At 36.7% G+C, this 25,073-nt stretch overlaps 1 protein-coding gene across 2 annotated transcripts in view; it reads right to left on the bottom strand.

Annotated features, from left to right (window-relative positions):
• Positions 1 to 6,619: 6,619 nt before the first annotated feature.
• LOC144977019 (lactase/phlorizin hydrolase-like) overlaps positions 6,620 to 25,073 on the bottom strand; it is a 45,013-nt gene continuing 26,559 nt past the window's right edge. For both annotated transcript variants that reach the window (XM_078921714.1, XM_078921715.1), the window contains 16 exons: positions 25,066 to 25,073; positions 24,390 to 24,526; positions 23,131 to 23,311; positions 22,445 to 22,590; positions 20,388 to 20,487; positions 18,096 to 18,216; positions 17,130 to 17,314; positions 16,614 to 16,788; positions 15,635 to 15,777; positions 14,463 to 14,590; positions 13,603 to 13,776; positions 12,312 to 12,395; positions 10,722 to 10,881; positions 8,326 to 8,511; positions 7,498 to 7,785; positions 6,620 to 6,905 (listed from right to left, as the gene is read on the bottom strand). The exon at positions 25,066 to 25,073 is cut by the window's right edge and continues 110 nt beyond it. In XM_078921714.1, the coding sequence (XP_078777840.1) occupies positions 6,697 to 6,905; positions 7,498 to 7,785; positions 8,326 to 8,511; positions 10,722 to 10,881; positions 12,312 to 12,395; positions 13,603 to 13,776; positions 14,463 to 14,590; positions 15,635 to 15,777; positions 16,614 to 16,788; positions 17,130 to 17,314; positions 18,096 to 18,216; positions 20,388 to 20,487; positions 22,445 to 22,590; positions 23,131 to 23,311; positions 24,390 to 24,526; positions 25,066 to 25,073 (2,425 nt within the window). In that variant the 3' untranslated portion in view covers positions 6,620 to 6,696. The remainder of the gene's footprint in view (positions 6,906 to 7,497; positions 7,786 to 8,325; positions 8,512 to 10,721; positions 10,882 to 12,311; positions 12,396 to 13,602; positions 13,777 to 14,462; positions 14,591 to 15,634; positions 15,778 to 16,613; positions 16,789 to 17,129; positions 17,315 to 18,095; positions 18,217 to 20,387; positions 20,488 to 22,444; positions 22,591 to 23,130; positions 23,312 to 24,389; positions 24,527 to 25,065) is intronic.

Below are 25,073 nucleotides of genomic sequence, written 5' to 3'. Positions count from 1 at the left end.
AGCATAATTTGTCCTTTTCATATGGCTGTGCATTGGTGTTATGGAATGAAACCATTAGGCATGATCTTTTGACCTCCTGTGGTGGGTGGAGAGGTCACTTTTGCTGTGTCTTCTATCACCCTGTATCTGTTTTCCTTTTCCAGGTTGTATTCTTTTCTTGTCTTTGAATGGAATTACTTGTTTTTGTCCTGGTCCTGGCAGGAGTCATTAGCTAAGAGGGAAACGGTCAAATGTATAGTATTTGTTTTGAGAGGTGATATTTCTTTTTTCTTAATATTGGAAATCATCTCTCTATATTGGACTGTTATGGTTTTTGTTTTGATTATATTCTCTAAACAATCCTGACCTCCCATAGCGGGCAGGGAGGTCCATACTGTGTCTTCTATCCCCTTATATCTGTTTTCCAACATGCTTTCTGTCTTTGTCTTGAAATGAGGTTACTTGATTTTGTCCTGGCCCTGGTTGGAGTCTTGGTTGGGAGGGAAACAGTCAAATGCATAGTTATTGTTTTGGGAGATGATATTTTTTTTCATTGTAAATCATCTCTCTGTTATGTATTATTATATTTGTTATTTTTAGTGTATAATGTAAGCATTCTGGGTGGGGATCTTGACCTCCCATAGCGGGCAGGGGGGTACATACTGTGTCTTCTATCCCCTTATATCTGTTTTCCAACATGCTTTCTGTCTTTGTCTTGGAATGAGATTACTTGTTTTTGTCCTGGCCCTGGCCCGAGTCATGGCTGGGAGGGAAACAGTCAAATGCATAGTTATTGTTTTGAGAGATTATATTTTTTTCCTTGTATATCATCTCTCTGTTATGTATTACTATATCCACCAAGTCAACGCGCAAAACAATATCCAGAGGAAACTGATAAATTTTACAAAGACCTAGACGATACACTGAACAAAATAGGAAACAAATCAATATTAATAATTGCTGGAGATTTTAATGCCAAAGTAGGAAAACGTCTCGACAGTGACACACTATGTTTAGGATCATACTCAAAAGGAAAACGTAACGATAACGGAGAAAAATTAGTCCAGTTCTGTGAACAGAGAAAACTTTTCATAACAAACAGTGCTTTCAACCACCCATCAAGACACCAGACAACATGGGTAGGACAAAGGAAAGACCAAACCCAAGACAAAATGATAACAATACACAACCAAATAGACTATATCATATGTCGACACCGCCATAAACACTACTCAACCAACTCGCGATCATACGGTGGTACACTGCTAACATCTGATCACAAACTTGTAAAAACGAATTTCAACATAAATGTGTACAGACAACGAAGACAGAAAGGTAAAACGGCAGTCAAAATAAACACGGCAAAAATAGTAAATGAGCGAGAATGTCGCATTCATTACCAATATGAACTTAACTCAAGTCTATGGAAAATAAAGCAAAACAGCAATCCAAACAATGAATGGAAAGAGACGCAAGCGGCAATGAAATATGCGGGGAAGAAAGTGCAGGCTCTATTAATACAACTAAGAACAAACCAAATCGAACGCCTAACATCGCTATTAACGATCTATCGCGGCAACAAAAAGAACTTAGGATCAGGATACAAAACACGACAGACTCGGAAGAAATAATAAACCTGAAAACGGAACGAAACAAAATACTGCATTCAATTCGATCACTTACAATAAAACACAGAAACGAGGAATTAGACAAAAAAGTGGAAGACATAGAAAAGTCCAAAAATAACGCATCGTCTATGTTCAAAGCGACGAAATCTCTGAACCGAAAACCATTCGAGAACCCAAAACTACAGAATAAATTTGGCAAACAGACAACAAATCCCAACGATATCCTTGACATTGTAACTGACCACTTCCAGCAGAAATTTCACAAACAAGTCTCACAAATATCGCCCTTCTCAGGAAACCCTAGAGACCTAAACAACCGCATCACAACAACTGAAGTTAGAAATAGCATAAAGTGCCTAAACAATAACAGATCCCCAGGCGAAGATGAAATTCCCGCTGAATTGCTGAAATGCGGTACCTTCTCCCTGGATCTGAGCATTGCAAACATAATGAACAAAACATTCTCAACACACAAAGACTGGGACATAAACAGCGGTGTCCTAATTACAATACAAAAACCAGGAAAAACGAAAGGACCCGTAAACAACCTGCGCCCAATAACATTACTGAATACCATAAGAAAAACACTGTCAACTATTGTCCTCAACAGAATTAGACAGAAAATAGAAAAATTCTATCACATAGCCAAAGCGGGTTTCGCCAAGACCGAAGCACATCGGACGTTGTATGGACACATAAATGGTTGGCAGCAAAGGCACTCAAAGAAAACATATCCATAACAATAACCGGAATCGATATGTCCGCAGCCTTTGATACGATCGACAGAGGAAAACTTTTGGAGATATTAACAGACATAGTAGACGAAGACGAGCTCCGAATAATCCGATTTCTCCTCAGCAACACAAAGATACAACCAAGGATATACGGGGCCACAAAACAGACGCAGTTCGAAAGTAACATCGGGACCCCCCAAGGAGATAGTCTGAGCCCGATTCTGTTCACAATATACTTAGAACACGCACTAAAAGAAGTTCGAAAAGTCATTCCAAAACCAACGACTCATATTGAGAATGCAATCCCTAGAGAAATCGCCTATGCAGATGATATCGATTTTATTGGATCAACACCAGCAAATATAGACATCATACAAAATACCCTCATGAAATATAACCTCCAAGTCAATGCCAATAAAACCGAATTTACAACAATATCGAGGAACAAAGAGGAATGGAAAAGAACAAAGAAAGTCGGCTCACTAATTGGAGACACCGAAGATGTACAAAGAAGAAAACAGCTATCAAACGCCGCACTCAGTAAACTCACCAATGTATGGATTAGAGGTGACAAAATAAAGAGAAAAACCAAACTGAAACTGTACCGTGCTCTTGTAAAACCGGTACTTCTGTATAACTGCGGCACTTGGGCGTTGACAAAATCCGAAGAAGAACATCTGGATGCCTTCCATCGCACACAGCTAAGAAGGGTACTGGACATCAAATACCCAAAAAAAGATCTCAAATGAATCACTCTATAAGATCACAAAAGAAAGACCAATCTCCCTTGACATTTTACAACAACGATGGCAACTTTTCGGTCACATACTACGCAGGGACAAAAACATACCAGCTAACCAAGCCATGTCGGGATACTTCCAAAAACACGGGAACCTTTTCAGAGGAAGACCGATCACAACACTCCCTGTGATCCTAAATAAAAACCTCACAACACTTGGACAAAACATTAGTCTCATAACGACAGGAGACCTTGAAAATCTGAGAACCCTAGCAGAGGACCGGCAATATTGGAGACACATCACACAGGAAATACTGGAAACAGCCAAGGCGACCCGATCTTTCGGTCGAGACGCGAAAGGCATCTAAGTCAGTAAGTCAAGTATTATTATATTTATTTTTAATGTATGATGTAAGCATCTGAGTGTATTCTTCCTTGTTGAATTTTGTGCTTGTGTCCGTATGAGACTTATAGGTGATCTCAAGCTAAGTACATTGATGGTATGCTCTTGGAATCTACATCTGATCCCTATTTGTTCCCAATTCCCCTTTGTCTTACTCTCTCTTGGGTGCTTTAATTGTAATTCTAGAACTTTCGACTATCCCATTTTCTTCCTTTTTACTGGCGCTGATATAACCTAAATGTGTTGCAAGCGCCGTAAAACCCTTAAAAACAACAACAAAACAATGTAAGCATTTGAGTGTATTCCTCTCTGTTGGATTTTGTGCTTGTGTCCGGATGAGACTTATAGGTGATCTCAAACTAAGTACATTGGTCGTATGCTCTTGGAATCTACATCTGATCCCTATTTGTTCCCAGTTCCCCTTTGTCTTACCCTTTCTTGGCTGCTTTAATTGTAATTCTAGAACTTTTTACTATCCATTTCTTCCTTTTTACTGGCGCTGATATGACCTAAATGTGTTGCAAGCGCCGTAAAACCCTTAAAAACAAAAACAAACAATTCTCTAAACATTTTACTGTATTCCTCTTTGTCTGCAGGCCTGTAAATCTTCCGACAGTACGGTTTCTGACATTTAAAAAAAAAAACAAAAAAAAAACATTCATAACGTCAAAAGACAAAACCAACTAAAAAGAAAATAAAAGAGTTTCTTTTTTGTTCCATTTCGACTTTAAAAAAAAAAAAAGAAACTTTTTATTTGTCGTGTCAAAGACAAAACACTGGGTGGGGTTCCTTACCTCCCATAGTGGGCAGGGAGGCACTTACTGTGTCTTCTATCCCCCTATATCTGTTTTCCAACTTGCTTTCTGTCTTTGTCTTGGACTGAGATTACTTGGTTTTGTCCAGGCAGTGGCCGGATACCCTAGTTGAGAGGGAAACAGTCAAATGTATGGTTAGTTTTAGGAGATGATATTTTTTTCCTTGTAAATCATCTCTCTGTTATGTATTGTTATTTTGTATTTTAACACATGATTTGTAAATATTTGAGTGTATTCCTCTTAGTGGGATCTTGTGCAGTTGTCTGGGCGAGACTTTTAGGTGATCTCAAACTAAGTACTTTGATTGATAGTTTGCTCTTGGAATCTACATCTGTTTCCTATTTGAACCAATTCCCCTCTGTCTTCCATTTTTTTGGGTGCTTTAATTGTTATTCTAGAACTTTTTACTTTCCCATTTTCTTTCTTCTTACTGGCGCTGATATGACCTAAATGTGTTGCCGTAAAACCCTTAAAAACAAACAACAAAGACAAAACAAACTACGTAGTCAGCTAGGTATAATATCATTCTATCTTGTCAATTATCACCACCTCCACATTCCCCGGACGTGCACGTATTCACTGCCTACTGCCAACTGTGCTGCCTGCACGTAGTGTCGGTCGCTGACAGTGTCTCGTTTTCTTGTTGCGTCATGAGTCATCGAACACACACGCATAGTCAGTAATCAACTAACACACACAGCGTGTGTCGGACCAGGTCGTTTCTCTCTATTTTGCTACAGACACACACACACACATTTCTCCGACTGACTTATCTCCAGTTTTAGGGTTCTTTGTTTCCATTTGAAAGCCAACCGGAATGGTGAATGTGAAAGAAATATTTTTCTTAAAAATATATTTTTTTCTTCTCAGCAGAAGTTTTCTTTCTTCCTTCACACACGACCGCACCACTTCTTCTTTTTCTTCTTCTTCGTCGTCTTCTTCTATATGAATTAATTCAAATAAACGAAAGATTCAGCTTAAAAATTTAACACAAACAAGAGCGAAGATAAAGCAGCTTCTCGTGTCAAGTACTACACATCCTTCAAAAAGGTGGGAATTGTTGTATTCCTTTCATTTTACAACTAACTCAGACCCGAGACCAGAAATCTGTATATTCTCTCAAATAATTGGGATTTTATTTTTTGGTACCATAAATTAAGGACCTGCTTATTGTATTATAAATGAGTTGGGGAAAGTGACGTGATTTGACTAGTCAATTGACGTGTCAGTGTCATATCTGTGTTCTGTTTAAATAAATCCATATTTTTGTCCTGTTGGTCTATTTTCACGTTTTCAAAAAGTTTATTTTTCACCAAGCATTTACAGGCCTGGTCCTATTCTTATATGCTCTGGGCGGGTGGTTGGATGGGAGCATCACCCTTGAATCATATACCTATGATGTTCGCATGGGTGTACGATCCGATAGTGATGTCGTTTCTTCTTCTCTTTACTAGCTATCTGCTTCTTGGTTGTGATTGTATTTTGACAGGGGATATTTTTTTTTCTGTAAATCTTCTGCCGTTGTTCTGGTTGTTATAATTTAGCTTATGATTCTTCAGTTATGATTTGATTACATTTGTACTATTTTGTTAGATGCTTGTTTTTGTTCAGCGGTCTCTCATAACCTCAATTGTGTTGGAAGAGACCTAAAGCAACAAACAAACAAAAAATATATGCTCTGGATGCTCTTGGAATCTACTTCTATTCCCTTTTTGAACCAGTCCTCTTGGTATATTTATTGGATGTTTTTACTTGTGAATCTGGATTTTAAATTATTTTTTTATTTGAGTTTCCCATTTTCTTCCTTTTTAAAAACTGGTGCTGAAAGGGCTAAATGCGTAGCAAGCGCCATAAACCCTAAAAAAAGATTAAAGCAAACTTTTAATTTCAACTTGGCCTTGCCTGGAATCTTCTGTTAGTGGGAAGACAGATACTGTAGATTTATCTTTAAATAAAAAATGGCTGGATTTTTTTTCTATGTAAGTGTAAGTATATGCACCGTGAATCTATCTTAAACTAGACAAGGGTCGGTGCCTTTGGGTCCAGTCCATGATCCTGTTCACTGTTTGAATTGGCTTCCTATATCTTGCTTTCTCTTTGGTACTTTTACACAGCAGATCTGATACTTTTTCTTACCTTTTTTTTTTTTACTGCATGGCGCTGAGATGATCAAAAAGTGCCCCAAAAGCGCTGAAAAAAACACACAAAACAACTATTTTATGTCTTATCTTTCCATCTCTCTTTTCCTAGGCGTTGATCACTGATATAATCCCCATTCCCCCCTTTAAAAAAAAGAACAATAATCAAACATAAGGCCCACATTTTGAATTATCATAGTTTTAATTTACAATTTGAGAAAAAGGATAAGATAGACAAACCAACTTAAATGACAAATTTCCTATGGCATAGGTGGTTTTAGTATACCATTATCTGCAATGATATTTTTGATTGTGGTCACTGATTTCTTCATGGTTCGTGTCAGACCTTGGGAAGAGAAGTTGACCTTGACCATCCCAAACTTCCGGTTCATTCCATGATTCCACTCGTAGCTGTCAAAGAGGGATCTGTATAAATAATCCCTCACGTTACATCCGTCAATACGTACAGCTGGGAAGAGAATATAATTTTTCTTTAACAACACACGAGTAATAAGAAAAAGACTATTTGTTACTCATTGTCTCAACAATTTGTATTATTTCGGCGTGAAACTGATGCTAAAAATTGTAGATGTTTACAGAATGAATATATTATAAAGATATTAATTGAAATGAATTTATTTTAGGGAGTGAATGTAGTTTTTAAAATAATAAATTAAAAAAAAAATGATAATTTAGCTTTAAAACTAATGAATAAATAAAATAATTAGTTGACCATTTATATAACACATTATCCACTAAACTTGCTAAAAACACTTCACAAGTGACTTAACTTTAAGATATGGGACGAGACATGACGCCTGTAAGGCAATATTACATTATTTTTCGACATCAATAACGCTGTTTTTGACCGGGTACTCATTTTACGCCTGGGTGGAGTGTAATGACTCCTTTCGTTCACCCTGAAATAATGTGATGACACAATTTATAAAGATAAAATGATTATTTAAAACATTCACACCACAACCCAATCACTCTCTCTCTCTCTCTCTCTCTCTCACTCATACACACACACACACACACACAACAAATAAAAAATCTACCTTTAAGAACTTCATCTACATGTCGCGTAATGTAATCAGATCGGAATGCGTCATCGACATCACCATTAGTATCCCATACTCCATTGCTGCTGACGACAACTAAGGGGTTGCCATAGCGACGGCGGATTAAGTTCAGCATCAGCCGTAAGCCTTTGGGGTTCCAGGAGTTTTGGTTACTATTGCTCGGAATTTCATTGTCTGGGAGAGACGCCAGGAGCATTGGGTCTTCCTTTGAACTCATTATGGAGTGAGTATTGTAGTAAGAAAGTCCAAAGAAATCAGATGTTCCTGTGAGAAAAAGCAATGTTACATTTTCATTATGAGCAGCTCTTTCATTTGTATATATATTGGATAATGAATATATTTCACAATCGTGATTGCAATAATTATTAATTGTACATATTTTAAGCAAAAATCATATAAAGTAATTTCAAAAAATTGTTTCACTATATGCACACATAGTTGCAGGTTTGATAACTGAACGAGATGAGGGGTTTATTAAAAAAAAACAACAACCCAATAGCGATGGATTTTATTTTGCGTTGGTGTTGAGAGTATTTCCATTACAACAATGGGACGATGGTATTTTGGGGCTATCGGACATGTAGATAAGTACAGGTCGGATTCACCAAAGTTAAGGCTACCTTTAGGAAGTGATTTGATAATAATAAAAATAATAATAATAATAATAATAATAATAATAATAATAATAATAATAATAATAATGATGATGATGATGATGATGATGATGATGATGATGATAATGATAATAATGATGAGGAGGAGTAGGATAACAACAATGATAAGAAAGACTTGACTAATAATTACCATGCACAAAGGCCTTTTCCACGTCACTTAATGACAATGCTGACTTATAATTTCCCTGATGGAAGATCGGATCTGCAAACAGGCCGAGGCTGTATCCTGTAGCATTGTGGGCAGCAGCTGCCAATCCAGGATCTCTTTCATTGTCAGGAAGGCTGAGCAAGGGGGATAAGTCAATGCCGATGGCGCCTTGAAATGAAATTATCAAACATTTATTGACATGTATTGGATATTCTTAAATTATATAGTGTTTATTACAACGCTTTGCGGTCCTATCTTTAAGGATAAAAAAAAGCGGTAAGTGGTTTTATGAGGAACGTGTTCCTACATTTACAGGGGAAAAAAACGATGTTGCCTAGAAAGAAAATGAAGGAGAAATAATAATTCACCGCACCAGATAAAAGAAAAAGTGGTAAAGAGATAGATAGATAGATGGGTATTTAGTTATTTTTTTTTTAAATGACACGGAAAGTGCCCAACATGTTGACAACAACAATGGAGCAAAGTACACCATTAAGAATGTACAAGATGTCTGTCAACATTGATGTTTCAGACCGTCTTGACCATCGTCAGCATCTTGTGGAATTTGTAGAAGAAGAAGTAGTAGTTTTAGTAGTAGTAGAAGAAGAAGTAGTTGTTGTAGTAGTAGTACTAGTAGTGGAGGTAATAGTAATAGTAGTAGTAGAGTAATAGTTGTTGTTGCATTAGTAGTAGTAGTAGTAGTAGTGGTATAGTGGTATGACACTCGCTTTTGGATCGGAAAGTCCTGGGTTCGAAACTCGCTGAGTACCTGGCCGTTAACAGCGTTGTCTCTCTCTGGAAAAAAATTGTAATATCGCCTGACAGGCAGGCATGATGTCTCGTTCTACATGTTACGTGTTGCTGTTGGTCAGATAGAGACCCCTTGTAAAGCGCTTTGAGCACATTTAGTGGATATTGTGCTATATAAAAGCTCATTTTTTATTAGTATGTAGTAGTAGGAATGATTGTTGTTGACTGTTGAACAGCAAGGTCATCACGATGGCCAAAGAGGCCTGAAACATTGGTGTAGACAGACCACAAGACTTTGGTAAATTCTTATCGGATAGTTAGGTAGATAGAAATAGTTAATTATAAGAATAAATGAAAAATAGGCATTTCTCATTTTCCCCGATCATGGATGTTAAAAAGAAAATCGTTCCAATTTTATTGGGATGTTATATATTTGCTTAGTTTATATGTTTTGTCTGGCACCACTTTTCAGCGCTTGCTTTCTCTTGTCTTCACTAGGCAGTATGTGCATCATTTGAAGACAAAGAGATGACCCTTGTTTATTTTAAAGATTGCATTCATATACGGTTTTAAATGGTAAACATTATTTTATTAGCATTATACAATGAGAAAAAAATATCCTTATGATCGACGACGAACGTACAGTTCAGATATGTCAATAAATGTAGCCTATTCGACGCTGGTGCACTTTTCCGACAATGACTACACTGCTGCACTACTGTTCTGATGATGGTAGACCTTCGAATTTAATGTTCATTTCCAATAAGATGAAGACAATGTATACAAAGAGTCTTTCCTTGAAACATTTCGTCGAGATGACTATACCTTGGTTTGAACGATTGAATCTTATTTACATCATGTTGTGAATCTAACGACTGTACTAACCTCCACCGTGCTCTGACCAAACAATTATTTTTGATCATGGTCAGAAAACATTCGCTTCCAATATCCATCGGTTAAAACAACCCTCAACTTGTCAAAAATTCTCAAATCTGAGATTTGTTTGAAGTCTCAGGTTTGGAGACTTGTTGACATGTATTAGACCATTTTAATAAAAGATTTTATCAAAGCACGGCAGAAACTATCAGGTCCGTGTTGCACATATTTTGCATATCTGATAACCGAACGTAATTAGGCTTGATTTAACACTGTTGTAATGGACATTATTTTGCGTTGGATTGAGAGTATTTCCATAAAAAAGCCCATAACAAATGTGGGTCACCAGACCTGCAAATAAACACTCGTCGGTTCATACCAATACTGTACTTCAAAAAAAAAAAAAAATTAACTAAAAATAAAAGGAAACAAAACAAACAAAAGGGGGAAGAACAATACCTATAAAAAGAAAAAAAGGCACAAAAAAAAAAAACAACCAACTAAAACCCCACCATCATCATCATCATCGTCATCGAAAGCAACAGCAAAGGAACAATTACATACACACACACACAAACACACACACACACACACACACACACACACTTAAAAAAAACACAATCCCACGCCAAACGAATACTATTCATGATGTTTTCACAAAAAAAAAAAAAAAGCACTTTGCTATGTGCACATATCTCCACGTTGACCGTTTGGTTAAGTTTAGTGTTTCATTTCATAGGGATCAGACATACTCATGTTAGAATTGTACTTGTCCTTGTAAAGTTTATATGCCTTGGCGTGGGCCATCAATGCATTTCTGTATACTTTTTGTACGTAAGTTGGGCTAGTAATCAGACTTGGAAAAATAGATGGTAGTTTTTCTGGTTCAGAAAACGTAGTCCAGAATTTGACCTGGAAGAAAGAATGAAACGTAGATTAATATAGTGATTATCAAGCTGCTAAAATGTGGATATAAAATCGTATTAAAAAAAAAAAAAAGCAAAACAAAAACAAACAAATGACATGATAACAACAGCTCTTAAGAAAAGAAAAAAAACCCCGCAACACCGGACGTTTCTGACTCAAAATCTGTCATCAGCCAACAACAAAACAGTTCAAATGTTTTTGTTATTTGGTGATGAAGGGTTTTGAGCCCGAAACGTTTTTTCTCTCTTTTTCTTTTTTGAAGCTGTTACATTGATTATTTGTTAAACAGTTTTTGTAGAATGATAAAGAGAGGTTTTTCACTTGAGGTTACCCGTAACCCCAGGGTCAAGTCTGTATAATATTTTAATTGAAGACAATATATGACCTTCTTTTGTTCAAATCTAAATAGATTTGTTTATATATATATATATATATATATATATATATATATATATATATATATATATATATATATATATATACGAGCGAATTGTTCAACTCTGTTGAGAAATTATGGGGTGATCTTCCCGCAAATAATGTATAAGAAACATCTTTTTCTCATCCTGATTAAGTTAAATAGTCTTAAAGTATCTGAGGCCTCTTCCTCGTCCTCCTAACCTAGCAGAAAACATACCATATACAAAAAAATGTGAAAGTATTTTTTGCATAATAAAAGACAAAAGTTAGGAGGTATGTTAGCATTCTAAAAAGGGTCAAGAAGTGTGTGTGTGTGTGTGTGTGTGTGTGTGTGTGTGAGAGAGAGAGAGAGAGAGAGAGAGAGAGAGAGAGAGAGAGAGAGAGAGAGAGAGAGAGAGAGAGAGAGGTGACTTGCAATACCTGCTGAGTCATTTTCTATGTTTTATCACTCAAAAGGGAACGCTATTTTTTAGCCATTCATTTACAGTAAATTATATAAGAAAATATTTGTCATCTTTGCTTATAGAACAAGACTTGGGTTTTCAAAAGGTTAATTTTCCCTGGTGGTTCCAAGAAGTCCAGTAGGTTGAAAGAGGACGTTAATTCGATTTCTTGTTAGTGTGACTTTTGCAGGTTTCGAAAGCTACCTCCTTAGTCCTTCCACTGACTCCTACTATTATTGTGCGGATATGTGGTATTGGGGTATGACACTCGCTTTCGGAAGGTCCTGGGTTCAAATCCTGATCTGAGCTGCGCATAGTTGAGTCCTTGGACAAGGCTCTCTACTCGCATTCTCTCACCGTGCTCAGGCGTAAAATGAGTAAACAACATTGTGTCAGAAAAATTGTAAGATCGAATGACAGGCGTCATGTCATGTCCTTCATGATAAGGATTGCTGTTGGCTAGGGACTTCTTGTAAAGCTCCCAGTGTACGTTATTGGGTATTGCCCTATATAAAAGCTCAAATTTTATAATTATTTTTTAAAATTACTACTTACTCTGTCTCCAAAGTTGCTGAAGCATGCATCTGCGTACGCCAGGTATTCGTCCACCATTGACCCATCCAACCAGCCACCATTTGCCTGCAATTTGGGGAGAAATAAACTCGTCATGTATGTCTAATAGTCATAAAAATGACACAATTATGAGTCCTTTTTGTAAAATATGGTTTAAGTCAATCTCATCCTTTGCAGGCGTGTCGATAGCTCAGTTATAGAGCACATCGCATCACACGCTAAGGGACAACAGCAACAACAGCAACTACAGCAGCTACAACAACAACCACAACAATAACCACAACAACATAAAAAAGCAATGACAACACAATCGGAACATCATCGCCAACAATAAACAGCAACAACAGCAACTGCAGCTACAATAGCAGCTACAACAACAACAACAACAACAACAATAACAAAAAGAATAACAGCAATAAAAACAAAAACAACACCAATGACAATAGTCCAGCTTGCCCTTTATTTCATGCTCTTACTTGTAAGGAGGGTGAATAGTTCAAATTGGATCCACACCAGCATCCAACATGTCAATGGTAGTGTTGTAGTTAGCTGATGCTGATTTTACACCACGTATATTCATTATCAACACTACTACTACTACTACCACGACTACTACTACTACTACTACTACTACTACTACTACTACTACTACTACAACTACTACTACTACTACTACTACTACTACCTAAGACTACACAACAACAGCAACTACCACTACAACACTAACTACACTAACCCAACACTAAACTAATACATACTACAATCGACACTATCACAATAAACAACAACACAACTGACTACATACACTACTACTAACAACACAACAACAACTACTACAAAGATAAAACAATACAATACTAAAACAACACTACATCCAGCTGCCCTTACTTCAGCTCTACTATGAATATCATTGATACACAACCAACACATATATTACTACTATTACACCACTATACATACAACTACTACTACTACTACTACCTACTACTACTACTACTACTACTACTACTACTACTACTACTACTACTACATACTACTACTACTACTACTACTACTACTACTACTACTACTACTACTACTACTACTACTATAATATAATAATAATAATAATAATAATAATAACAATGAATATATAATAATAATAATAATAATAAAATAATAATAATAATAATAATAATAATAATAATAATAATAATAATAATAATAATAATAATAATAAAAGCAACACTATATAGGTCATTCCCCCCGTTACGTCACATATACTCATACTTGCCTGTAAGGATACTGGATAGTTCCACTGGTGCAGAGACACAACTGGATCCACACCGGCATCCAACAACATGTCTATGATAGTGTTGTAGTAGTTGATGCCTGCCTTATTGATTCCTCCAGCTTTCCCATTAGGCATGATACTTGACCAGGATATGGTGAAGTAGTAAGTCGATGGCTGAGAAATTAGGTAATAGATGCCAATTCATTCATATTATAATTAACAACACAACTCCAGTTTATGGATCTTGATAGTTTTTTATGGTTGATCATATCATTCGCCTTTTTGATTGGATTGAGTTGGTTAGGATTTTTTGGGACCATTCTGGCAGACTTAGTAAGGAATTGTTACTGTCAATTTAAAGTTGCAGAAACCGGGAATATGCTCTGTCCTCATGGACCTTAAGGCTCTGAGGGGCCACTTATTCTACAGCGTAGAAATGCGATCTAAGATCAGCAATGGATATGCGCAAAAGTCTAATTCACAAGACCACAAAGTTGCCATGCCGTACACTGAAAAAACACATATTATTTTTTAAAACTTTGGCAAGAAAACTCGTCTTTCAAACATCTATCGAATAGATGACCCTTGTTTTGCCCAAAAGTCTCAAACCTGGGACTTCAAGGATGTTCCAAGTTTGGGGATTTTTAACGAGGTTATGTCATTTTAATCGATCGATATTTTAAAGACGAATTTTCTAGCCAAACTTTTTGAAATGTGTTTTTTATTTTCAAAGTACGACAGAAAGCCGCATGCACCGTTTGTTGAATGTTACAGTTACAGTAATTCTTCTTCGGTTAGTCAGCCAAAATAAAAGGAAGATCATTTTAAAAGTCGACCAATCATCAACACAATAAACCAACCTTAATGTCTCGGAGAATAGAGACATCTTGTACTAGATTACTGAAATCATCATAGGTCAAAGATGGAGACTGGGGCTGAGATGGAGAAGATCGACGAAGGATCAAGTCCCAGATACTGGCGTTTGGTGCTGCAAAAGATATGAACAGGAACTGCTTGAAGACTGGGATCGTAAAATTAATAAAAAGTTTTCCTACTCTTAAAAACAATAGTACCATCAGGCCAACTAGTTATATCACCTGACCTGACCTTCGGATGATTAATCATGCTCTAATGTGGATTACAAATGAAGACATAGTTATTCAGAGACAAATTCTACGGGTTGTCTTAAACTTCACTTTTATACGGATTTGACCTCGAGGTTAAATTGGTTCATGGTGGAAAACCTCTCTAAGCAAACCAAAAAAAAAAAAAAGGTTCATTAAGGAAATGCTTTGAAATGAAATAATTCATACAAGGGACGACTTGGGCACTAACAATTCGTCAGCAATACAACAATAAATAAACGAAAAGAAATCCATCAAAATCAGACAGGACAAAATAAATGCAACAAGAAATTGTCACAGTAAGCAAACAATCCAATGTGACGAATGAAAATGTCATGTATTTACACATACTGCCATACTCTGGGGGAAAAACACGTGTTTAAAATTTTGGTCAGAAAACTCGCCTCCAATTGTAGATCATTAAAATTACCTTCGTCTTGGCAAAAAAATCGACAGTATCAGCGATGCGACTCGAGCGCCATTAAAGCCCAAATCGGAATACTGTTACTACTGTCAGGATGAAAATGGAAAGATTCGACATCAAAAAGGAGTAGCCTACCTTCATCGAACCTCACGCGTGAATTTAAAATAAATAAATAAATAAAATAAAAATAAAAATACAAACGCTCTTTCTTTTGATCATAAAGCCATTAGCATTTTACTCAAAAATCATTTGTGATTCACCGCTTCTAACCGGTATGATGTGGGGATGAATGATCGAAGTTACCGATACACCTACTATGGAGGGAAATGACTAAGTTCTGTTAACTTCAAAAATCTAAAATAAAAAATAATATAATAAACAACTATAAATTTATATTTTCAGCATAATTTTCACTTCGATACTATACCTGATTCAGGAGCTGTGTCACATGTCTAATTGTAAATTTTCCACTTCAATTTATTACCTTGACCAGATGGTCTGTTGTAACCCTTGGAAGCGAATCCAAAACCGAATCCATCAGGGAACTGTCCATAGAACTTGTCCTTATAAGGCATCGACTTGCCGTAGTTTGGATCAGTCCAAGTGTCTTTAAGGAAACCGTTATTTCTGGGTATTAGGTAAATAGAAATATAATCGAAAACGGAAAAAAGTAAACGTGATTCAGAGCCATCAAGTCCATGGAGCTGGAATTTATTAAAATTTCTGAATCGTAAAACTTGCTATCTTTTGGATAGCACGCTAATCTATCGAAAAATACTTTCTGCCAGACCTAAGAGACATACTATCCAAGCAAAATGGGGTGAGCAGGGGATGATAGCATTTTGACTGCACCCGTGACCTTATCCAGCTCCCAACTGTTGTTATCGGTTTAACGTTACATAAACCAGGATAAATTCCGGCTCCATGAACATTCTTGCTCTGGATGACTATAATTTTCCATCTCAACTTTAACGTTTTAACTAATTTCAAAGAGTTACAATCTCTCACAAATGAAAAGGGACGTTGAATCTTGTTATGGTATGATACAAATCTACGTGTCTTTCTTAACATTTGGTAATTCAAATTGACCTCTGACCTAAAGGTCTCTAATAAGAATCCCGCTGTGGACGACGCAAAATTAGGTTTTTGGAAAAGGCTCTTTACCCACATCCTCTAATTATACAATTATACTGTCGGAAAAAAATTATAGTGCGTTTTAGCTGTCATGTCTTTAGAGTTGTTGTTGGCTTGGGACACGTTGTAAAGTGTTTTGAGCACATTTGGATTATGTTGCGCTCAATGATATATTAATGTTTGCACTGGTTATGCTTTCAGATCAATAAAACAATTAACCATACAACAATGTTCAACCAAGTCCATAATTGTTTTTGTATTTTAGTCTTACAAATATGTGTATATAGGTAAGGATGCATCAAAGGATTTGTCAATTCAATACCAATTACCTAAATAGTTCTGATAGGTATCTGGCAGAGGCCTTGGGTGTCCGTGTTCTGTTCGGACTGTTAAAATCGACCAGGTAGACTCCAAACTTTTCGGAGTATCCCCTCGCCCACTCAAAATTGTCCATGAGGGACCAGCCCGTGTAACCCTTGACGTTGATACCATCCAGACGAATAGCTTGAATGAAAAAGAAGGGGATGGGGGATAAATTGATGATGACAGTGACGATTATGGTAAAACATGCATTTGATCTTAAAATGTCCTATCCAATAGAGAGAAAAATGAATAAAAGGTAGTTGAATAAAACACATTGGTGAAATTGTTAAAATTTAAAATGTTGTGTAATTTATCTATCGTTCTTTTTTTAATGTTCCAAATCGACGTGTACTCATTTGCAGGTCTGATAATCCAAATTATTATGGGCCCATTGTTGTAATGGAAATACTCTCAAATCAACACAATATATTACCCATTACAACAGAGTTAAATCAAGCCCATAATTTCGTTTGGCTACCAACCTTTAAGAACTTCATTGATGTAATTCTGGTAGAAATGCACTCGATGTTCATCATCGAGAGAACTGTTCCTGTCAGAGACTCCGTTCTCCGTGATGTAAATAGGGATATCACCATATTGTTGACGGATCCAGTTCAGGTTTTTACGTATGCCGATGGGATTTGCACGGAGCCATGTCGATCCGGAACTGGTTAGAATAAGATATCAACAATAATATTATGAAGAAACGAGAAGTACAGAGCGAAGTATTAAAAATTAGATTAAATTAAAGTTCCAAGCCTGCAATCATAAAGCGTTTGATTAGGTTATCTTCAATAAGCTATTGATAAACACAAACAAATCAATGACATTTGAGACATAAAAAAGTGGTTTCTTAAATAAACAGCAAAATTAAAATTGCTAATCAAAAAATAATTCTAAATTCAATTTTAGAAGTCAAATTCATCTTCTTCTTCTAGGTTCCATGCTGGTCCAGCTTCGATACTGCATGAATTATCTCTCTCCATTCCTCCCTGTCTCTTGCTTTTTCAAACAGCTCTTGGATTGTTAGGTTGGTGAAGCCCTTCAGTTGGTCTATGAGTGTTTTTCTTTGTCTCCCCGGGCGCGTTTACCAGGTATTTTTCCATAACTTGCCAGGTATTCATTCTTATCTTTCCTTACTATGTGTCCGAAAAAGGATAGTTGTCGACCCGCTATTAAGGGCATTAGTTTCCTTTGTTGGTATGTTTGTTTTAGCGCTTCTTCGTTCGTTTTGTGTGCAGTATACGATATTCTCTGCATCCTTCTCAAGCACCACATTTCAAAAGCTTCAATGTTCTTTTGTGTTTCTGCATTTGTAGTCCAGCTTTCGCATCCGTATAACAAGATTGGCCACACGTAGTACTTCAAGACTCGGAATCAAATTCACCCTAATATTATAACACAAGAATGAAACATGTTTTATATTTAAATTAGATTGACAAACTCACGTAAGCCAGCTTGGATCTTTGGAGTCCAGAATGTCTCTGTCTCTGAAATATCCCTGACCTCCTGCCCCTTCAATGGCAAGGTTCGACGTGTAGTGGTTTAAACCAAGGAAATCGGCTGTCTCTGAAAGAAGAAGCTGTAGCTTTGAGGTTTTGATTTATCTTTTAAAAGGTAGTTCTACCATCAGATCTGTTTACAATTGTATGTGACGTGCAATCTCAAATCGGCATAAATTAGAGGCAGCGTGGCTCAGCGGTACAGTTTTTGCTTCCTTCATACCCGAAAGGTACTGACTTCAATCACCCGCCGCTGCGCTGTGTGGCCTTGAGCAAGTCACCTCGACCTAGCTCAATTTTCGGCGATGCAATGCGGTTGACGCCTGGGTTATTCCAGTCTTCCCTTGGAATAGACCTTAGAGACAGATTTCCTCAATGTGAAGAATAAATAGAATTTTAATTTTTAAAATTTTAAATGTTTAATCTTCAGTATTTGAGCCACCCTGACAAAATACAGATTTGAGATGGTAGATCACAATTTTGATTGGTCATTTGACAGAAAATGGAGGCAAATGGATGGTTTAAAAGTTTTAAGTAAATAGAACATCTCCGTTTACAAGTGCTTAAAAACAATAAAGTAAAGGAGACTAGTTCAAATAAGTAAGAGAAATAGTTCCAAACGTAATCTTTCAGTGGCTCTATTCTGGGGCTATGCATTAAAAAGTCCAAGGGAGTCACTTGCACATTATTTCCAACAAATAATAAGCACTTGAATGCTCAAATAATTTTTGACTATTCGTAGTATTAAATGTTATCCTGGTCACTGTTTATTTAGATACTACTGTCAATGGCAGATTCAAAAGCAACCTTTGCACATAATCAGTGACCGGATAGGTGATCTGATCTAATAATGATAGTAATAGGGGAATGTGTTTCTCAGAGATTCCAGAAATTGGTTTCGATATTATTGGAAGTGTAAAACCACTCTTCAGGAGGACTAGATACATACCGTGTATAATTCATCTTCTGGTGTCCTAGTGATAGCATATTATTTTCTATAAATATATGCAGGTCGTAATAAACTTCATATATCTTCCCTAAGAATAGGTCTATACATCCTGCTACTGAAATAGTTATGGGTACTCTGAAAGGCTGGTTACATACACACTCCCAATGATTTAGGAACCAAATATTCTTTTTTGATGATACGACTTTTCCTGCCTATTTTGTATAAAATGCATTTACTCAACACCGTTATTGATGCTACGAGTTTATGTAAAATACTCACAACATCTACCAGCCGGATATAACGTACCAACACACAAACCTGTATGTAATCTTGATCGTTTATAGTCTGATTGGTATAGTTTAGTGAGAAGTAATCACCAACATGTCTGACTAAAAATAATAACAAAGAGCTGAGTAACGTCAATTTTGTTTCTTCAATACCCATGATGTCAGTCTTAATTTCAATGCACTAAAACATTATTTTCCCTGTTGTATTAAATTGTGATGATGCCTATGGGCATTGTGATTAAATCTATTGTTATGAGGATCAAAGTATTATAAGATCCACATATTTATATTAATGTTTACTATATTTATTCGAGCAATGTAAACAACTAAAGATTTTCAACTATATCATTTTGATAAAGCACTTTACATGCACTATCCCACTAGACTCAACCATGTGCTAATGAGTACTACTAGACCGTGACTGTAATGCATCACAAAAGGGTTGCCCGAGAGGTAATTCGATGCGGCCTGTTAGACAAAAAAATAAATAAATCTTGTAAATGCCATTTTTAAATCATCTTTTACTTTAACCAGTCAACTGCAGTACTCTGAAAAGACACGGTTTTAAAAGTTTGACCAGGAAACTCGCCCTTCAAATATCTATCGATAGAAATGACCCTCATCTGGGCAAAAACTCTCAAACCTGGGACCTCATCAGGATTATTTTCTCCAACTCCTCTTTTCAGTAGTGCCGAACAGTCCCAAGCTTTTTTTTAAAGGCCCGCGGTTTCCGATTCCTGAAAAATGAAACCCACAAGGACATTTCCGGTTCTCTTTCCACCTTAGGATTAGGTCCAGTTCTTTTCCGACCTTGACAATAATAGGTCCAGTTCCGTTTCGACCCTTGAGAGTTTTTGCCAAGACGAGGGTCATTTTAATCAATCGATATTAGAAGAACGAGTTTTCTGGCCAAATTTTTAAATACGTGATTTTTCCAACATACGACAGTTGATATGTTAATTTTCAATTGTGCTTTCTACGACCACACACGCTGGTACGTACTGGCGATTCTAGCTATTTCATAGTTTTTAAATTCTGGCAGTCTGGACTGGGTCAATAAAGGTTGCTGCAAACTAGCTTTCTTCACGTAGTCTTTCATCACCTGGAGATGATATTAAATAAATATGTATAAATATATATTCCACAAATCATCATTTTTAAAACTCATACGCCACATGGAATAAAATTTCCATATATTAAAGACAGTACAAATCGCATATAAGGCGTAATTTTATGTTTATCAGTGTAGTATCTGTCACTGTCTATAGCCAGGCACTCATTCCTACCTGAGTTGAGTGAGGTAATTTTTGGAAAATGACTTATCCAAAAGACCCCCCCCCCCCATCCCAACGGCATTCAACAGTCCAATAGGCTAGCATTCGCCTTAGGTGACTTCAAGAATACGTTTTGTTGTGTAAACGCCACCTTCGTAAACTCATGGCCTGACATTGCCTCTATAAGCACGTCACAATACAAGACGACGACTTCCGAAAGAAAGTAAATAGTGAGTTGTATTCAATAGCGAAGTCAATTTTATTAATGGCAACCCTCGATTTGATTGATGAACGATTTGTCTCAGTGTCTTGCACTCAATTCATTAACAGGCAGACTGAATCCGGTTTTTTGTTTTTTCTAACTCCTTTTTTCAGTAGTGCCTAACAGTTCCAAGCTTATTTAAGGACCGCGTTCTCGGTTCCTAGAAAAATGAATACCGGTTATCTTTCAACCTTCGCAGTAGGTCCAGCTCCTTTTTGATCTTGGCATTGAGTACAATTCCTAGAACGGTTCTTTTTTTCAGCTTAGATCATCTCAAGGAAAGGTAACATTCAATTAAAATGTGTTTAACTGTCAGGTCACAGTTACATCTTCTGCAGAGGGGTTTTTCATCCCTCTCCAGAAGGAAACGGTGAGTGAGGGCAGTATGTCCGATCCGGAGTCGAGTTATTTTTACCTCGTCTCTTCTTTTTAGCCCCGAGTTGGGTCTGGGGCCGAGGTCACTTTTAATTTGTTTTAATTTGTTATGTACATCTCGACTCCAGGATCGTTCCCATTCCTTTCGGACATGTTTTTTAATATTTATCTTTAAATCCGCGTGTGGGATTTTACTGCCCTCTTGTAATTCTTGGCTCACCGCCTCTTTTAATTGAATGTACAGAATTAGAACAGATAAGGTCACAACATTATGATAACAGAGACTTGAAGTCTCTGTTCCAGTCGGTCGATCCGCTTACAATTTTAAAGTATCTGCAGGAATGTGAACTCCTGCAGAAATTGTAAATAGATATTTTTACTTAACAAACATGTAACTATTATGATTTTATAAAGATTTTACAACAGTACACGTTTTGATCAGCTATGGCCCCTCAGGGCCGATAAAAGATTGATAAAAGACAGAAACGGGCGCTTAAATGACCTAAATAGTGTCGAAAGCGCCATTAAACACCTAAAAACAAACAAACAAAGGAAAGGTAATGTGACGCGACCCCTACTTCCCCCACCCACACGCGAGCGATGAGAAAAGACAGACAGACAGACAGATAGATAGATAGATAGATAGATAGATAGATAGATAGATAGATAGATAGATAGATAGATAGATAGATAGATAGATAGATAGATAGATAGATAGATAGATAGATAGATAGATAGATATATCGGTAGATAGATATAGGGGGGAGATAGAGATAGAGAGTGTCGTGCGAACATTTATAACAAAAGGTGGTGGATGTAAACAATTGCGTATAGGGTGATGATGAGTAGACGAGTAGATAGCCGAGGAACCAATGATCAGAACCGGTCCCCTAACTCAGTACAAGAGTCAGTTTTCTACGCGGCACTACTTTTCAGTTTGCATGATAATCAAGTTATGTTACATTAGGGTCCAACTGGAGCGTAGAAACCCGTTGCTACTGGCGGTTTAAACCTAAAATAAATGGGATAAACTCTGGCTCCAGGGAAGTCATATTGTCTCAATAAGACATCCACCGTTTAAGACAGCATAGAGCGTATAAAAGGACATAAATCCAAAGCATCTGAAACTGCAACTCTTTTCCTATTACCTGAGGATAGTCACCATTGACGAATATTGGGTGGGCGTACCATCCGATAAAGAACTGCATGGCTCTGTCAGCGGCCTCCACGTCACTTTTCTTGACAGGATCTTTGGGTTCAAACCAGTCACAGTTAAGCGTGATACCAATCTCTCCTGGATTAGACAAATATAAGAGAACGGGATTGGACATTTCATGATAAAGTTAACTCTCTCCTTACCAGCCATTTTCAGGATTTTCCCCAGAACTTCACACCCAACACAAAAATAGATTTTTTTATCACTCAGATATAATAGCTGTAAAATTCTTGCGAGACATAATCTTTATCAAAACATGCTCTACAACACACTGTTAATTTTTAAAAAATGTAATGTTACGCGAGGTCTGTGGCTTGATGGGTAATTCTGGTCCCGACTTGATTTCCTTGTGTAAAACACTTTGTACACATCATTACCTGGCTACTGGTAGTGACGGAAATTGTAAGAATGTTAGTATCAATACCTGCTACTGGTAGTGACGGAAATTGTAAGAATGTTAGTATCAAAAGACGCCTAGCAAGCGACGGTTATTTTATTAAATAGGAATATGGTTCCATATTGTCTACTGGGGGAATTTTTAAAAATTGAAGCGCATTTGGCATTCTCTATATCGTAAATATTCCTATTTAATTATCTATTTATATTTACAACACAAACCTTTTTGTGTGGCCTTAAATCTGTCTTGATAGCGATGATACGCCTCGGCATGCGATAAGATGATATTGTGTGCGGGCTTGTACACAGAGCCAAGATCGTTCAGGCCAGGGGCGTGTTCTCCAGTTCCATAACCCAGAACTGTAACCACCCAGGGTTCATTAAATGTAATCCAACGCTTGACCTGGTGAGAACATCAATATCAATAAAGTTTGATTTTCATAACAAAAAACCATGAACATTGATATTGAGCAATATCCATTATATGATGTGCTCACAGCGCTTTACAAGGGCCCCAAGCAGGTTTTTGAACAAGTGGGATGAAACGTGATACGTATCAGACTCTCATTCAGTATTTTTTATTGACAAAGACAACACCGATACCGATTTGTTACTATTGTACACATGGGTACTTTGAAAGAATGTGTGCTAAAAGCTTCTCCAAGGTAATCGTAAGTCGTTTAAAGATGTATGCAATCAAACAACATTACGGCAAAGCTAACTCAGTTATGGGGTTTTTACAAACGCCCCCCCCCCCCCAATAATTAAAAAAAAAATCAGAATTAAAAAAAAACTTATTATCTTAATTTTTACTACCTACATACGGCTTGTCTGGTCGTAAATGTTATACCGGATTTTTCTCACTCAATAACTCAATCAATTCTCTCTGCGCCGTCGGGTACTCGAGACAACAGCAAGGGATTGACAATGTTCTGGTCTATAGTTGAATGCGTTTACAGACTGCGACCTTTTAGTTCTCTTTGTACAGTCTTTCTCCAAGTTTCATTAGGTCTGCCTCGGTTCCTTTTTCCTTGTGGAGTCCAGCGTTACGCTATTCTCGGGATGCAATCAGCCGGCATCTTGCAGACATGACCAAGCCATCTCCCATGTCTGACTCTGGTGTTGTCTGAAAATGTGCCTCACAGAGACAATGATTTAACTCGCTCCTTGCCAGCTATTTTCAGGATTTTCCCCAAAACTTAATACCCAACTAACACAAACATATATTTTTTACCACTCAAACACAATAGCAGTACTAAGTTCTTGCGATAAATAATTTCTTTAGAAAATCATGTTCTACAACACACTGTTCATTTTCTTTAAATTTTATTATATGCAAGAGAACTTTGAAAAAGAAAAATGTTGGTTGTATCTTAACGAATGTGACGATTTTCCTATTGTTGGTAAGGAGGAGGTTAACCTGTCGCCACAGCAAATGCTCGAATTAAAAAACAAATAATTTTCTTCATTGCTCTATTTACCTTGTCACCAAAGTTGGCAAAACATAGATTGGCATAGTCTGTGTACCACGTGACAATGTTGGGGTTGTACCAGCCTCCTAGATCTTGAAGGCGTTGGGGAAGGTCCCAGTGATACAAGGTCACCGTTGGCTCTACTCCTGTGGATGTGGGTGGTATTGTCCATGGTGAGAATGAGGATGATGATAATGTTAATGGTGATAAAGATGATGAAGATAATGCAAATGAAGACGATCCTGATGTCCAGACATTGATCGCACATTTAAAAAAAAAAGAAAAAAAAAAGAATTTATAGATGTGCACTTCATTTATCTGTTTACATATCTATTTATCTATAATGATTTATTTAGATATTTATTCGTTCATTTAACCCCTAAATCATATCTATTTATTTCATTGAGAATGGCACGGCATCAATTTGGTCTTACACAACCAGTGAGTGAATAGGGGGGAAAAGCATCCAAGATATCAATACTATTTCTTGTTGTTGTCAAAAAAATAATTTACAGCTAATATTATAATAAAAATTAAATTATGAATTAATAGTTACAATTATAATAAAAATAGAATTATGGGTCTATAAACGTTTTGAAGCTATATCCATTCTACTCAATGGAGCACATAAACTTTTTCTAAGTTCCGTGTATTTGAATATAAATTCAATTAACAATGCGCTTACCTAACCCA

Source organism: Berghia stephanieae, chromosome 7, assembly GCF_034508935.2.
Source record: "Berghia stephanieae isolate SIO BIC M18660-M18661 chromosome 7, UCSD_Bste_1.3, whole genome shotgun sequence".
Taxonomy (NCBI): Eukaryota; Metazoa; Mollusca; class Gastropoda; order Nudibranchia; family Aeolidiidae; genus Berghia; species Berghia stephanieae.
Note: the sequence above shows the minus strand (reverse complement) of the source record. Positions and strands in the feature narration are given on the sequence as shown.